Raw genomic sequence first — 2693 nt, forward strand, 5'->3', positions numbered from 1 at the left:
ATATATATATATATATATATATATATATATATATATATATATATATATAAAGTTGCTCCTAAATTTAAATATAACTACCTTTATTTCATATTTGGAATGATGAAATATAAATATGAGAAGAATGATGAAAATTTCAGAACAAATTATGTTTATGTCATATAAAATGTCATATGAAAATCTGTGTGGAACTCGGTAAATTTGCAACATCGTTATAACAACAAAGTTACGTTACTGTCTACTGTAAATTCGATGTTTAATTCAACAAGCATATTTGCGTCATAAATCTAATTACAAGAACTGTAGAATTACCATCATCGATTGCCTGACGTCGTGATTATTATGGAAGTCTATTTGTACGGGCATGAATCGCATTGCGGTGCGCATTGCGAGCGCCAAGGTGTATTCGCAGTACAGAGCGAGAGCTCTGTGGGGCGATAAGTCGCGTGGATTTGCAGTTAGCCCGCGCGATAGATTTCACAGTGATGTTAAAGGTCCCGGCGGGTTCCATTAAGTCACATTGTGCGCGGACGAATAGCCGCGTCTCGAATGAATAAGCACAACGAGCAGGTGCCGTTGGACTCACCGGCTTCGAATCTCCTTCCAGCTGATCGGGTTTACGGCCGTATCGACCCCGTCCACCGTCGTACAATTACGGCGAACATCAGGAAGCGCACCGTCCTGCGAACAAGACAAGAAGGAATCTTGGTCAGCTCGGGCGAATAATGCGAAGCGTCATTCCGCGCCGTTTAACCTTTGACAATGCGCGAGCTGCGCGTAATGCGTTTGGGATTCTACTTCTGCGATGTTCTCACATTATCCGTTTCATCTATTACTACGCGCCGGGCGCCAACTGGCTTTTAAATCTCGTTGAACCCGCGACCTTGGATCGCGCGGAAATTACCGTTAGAAAACGCGGCGATAATCAAATATCGAATTTTACGCGCCGCCTAGAATTCGTCGTATCGGGGTCGGGGGATCAGGATCCTCCGCGGTGGGCTCACCACTGCCACACCGCGGAGGATCCTGGCAGAAGACAAAGGACGATGATTCAGAGGTAGGAGGAGAGAAGAACCTGGTAGATGACACGAGATTCCTACGAAGGTGGGTACTACGTCACTGTCTTTTTCTTCTCTCCGTCCCTACCCCTCTCTGTCCCTCCCGTGCGCTTTCTATGCTTTAACGTTTTCGACTCGAAATGCCGGCATTCCTGCCGCCGCGTGGAATCCGACGATGTTAAATGAACCGTCTTGAGAAAATATAATGTCCGCTAAACGTCCCCCATACTCCTCGTGTAATATACATACAGGGTGCTAAATTTCTTCGAGTTGATCGATAATTATAATTATACATTAATAGATCGGAACCTTCTCAACTTTCGTGTATAATTTATAAAGAAATTGACTCATTGCGAAATGTCAATCCAATTTCTCGTAATGCATATCTAACGAAGTAACATCCAACATATGTCAAGAAAGAGCGCTTAAGTGTCTTTCACGTTTTTATTGAGCTAACCGAATCGAAATCTTGCTCTAACGTTCTGCACTAGTTCTTTAAATATTCAACTGATTATATAAGATTAATACAGAGTAACACACGAAGAAGCGCGCAATTGCTCCGAGTTAACCGATAATTTATAAATTAATAGGCCAGGAGACTCTCGTGTGATTTATAAAGAAATTGACTTTCTCATTTTGCGAAATGTCAATCCAATTTCATGCAATGCACGTCTAACGAAGCGACATCGAGAATTTGTCGAAATACTAAACGTTCATTATGCGGTCATTATGCGGTTATAAAAAAAAAAAAATATATATATATATATATAGGGTGAGTCATCTGAATCTATCACCTCCAATAACTCGTTTGTGTGGCCAGGAATCGAAAAAAGTTTCATATAAAAGTTGTAGGGTTTCGAGGGGGAACCAAAATGGCGTACCTTTCAACTTTTGATTTTGACCGAAAGTGGGTTACTTCAACCGGAAGTGGTTTTTTTAAAATGGAAACCCCCCTTTTTGACACCGGAAAATGAAAAAGCGGAAAATTTTACGTTCAGATATAACTTTGGCTGTTTTAAAATTTTCAAGATGGCGGACGAAGATGGCGGACAAAAATTTTAGTCAACCGATTTGCACCAAATTAAGTTTACGAGGGTTTTTGGGGTTGCTGATCACGAATCTGAAGTCAGATTTGCAAAATTCAAAATGGCGGATCCAAGATGGCGGACCAAGATGGCGGACGAAATTTTTAGCCGAAATTAATAGAAATTACTACTCTTAGCACTACCCAGGAACAACGGCGTGGACGTGGTAGTTTTTTGTTCCCTTTGGGGTGCTTTATTTACGTGAGTCCCCTTGCCTCTCACTATCGGGGTGCTTTATTTACGTGAGTCCCCTTGCCTCTCACTATCGGGGTGCTTTATTTAGTTAATTTGTAACTTCAAACAGTTAATTCGCTAAGTAGTACACTTAGCGAATTAACTGTTCGAAATTCCGTCCATTTTCTTGAATGCATAGGTCGATACCATCATGAATATGTTAATGATAATCGTGTTATAACCCCACCAACTCTCGTGTACAAAATTTGGTGCAAATCGGTTGACTAAAATTTTTTTCCGCCATCTTCGTCCGCCATCTTGAAAATTTTAAAACAGCCAAAGTTATATCTGAACGTAAAATTTTCCGCTTTTTCATTTT

At 40.9% G+C, this 2693-nt stretch overlaps 1 protein-coding gene across 4 annotated transcripts in view; it reads right to left on the reverse strand.

Moving 5' to 3' along the window:
- The window catches only part of LOC116845685 (transcription factor Sox-5), a 343917-nt gene that overhangs the window by 261668 nt on the left and 79556 nt on the right, over nt 1-2693 (reverse strand). For all 4 annotated transcript variants that reach the window (XM_032818681.1, XM_032818682.1, XM_032818687.1 and 1 more), the window contains exon 2: nt 584-678. In XM_032818681.1, coding sequence (XP_032674572.1) covers nt 584-678 — 95 coding nt within the window. The remainder of the gene's footprint in view (nt 1-583; nt 679-2693) is intronic.

Source organism: Odontomachus brunneus, unplaced genomic scaffold, assembly GCF_010583005.1.
Source record: "Odontomachus brunneus isolate Ranch 3 - 2012 unplaced genomic scaffold, Obru_v1 Obru_scaffold_056, whole genome shotgun sequence".
In the NCBI taxonomy this organism is placed as follows: domain Eukaryota; kingdom Metazoa; phylum Arthropoda; class Insecta; order Hymenoptera; family Formicidae; genus Odontomachus; species Odontomachus brunneus.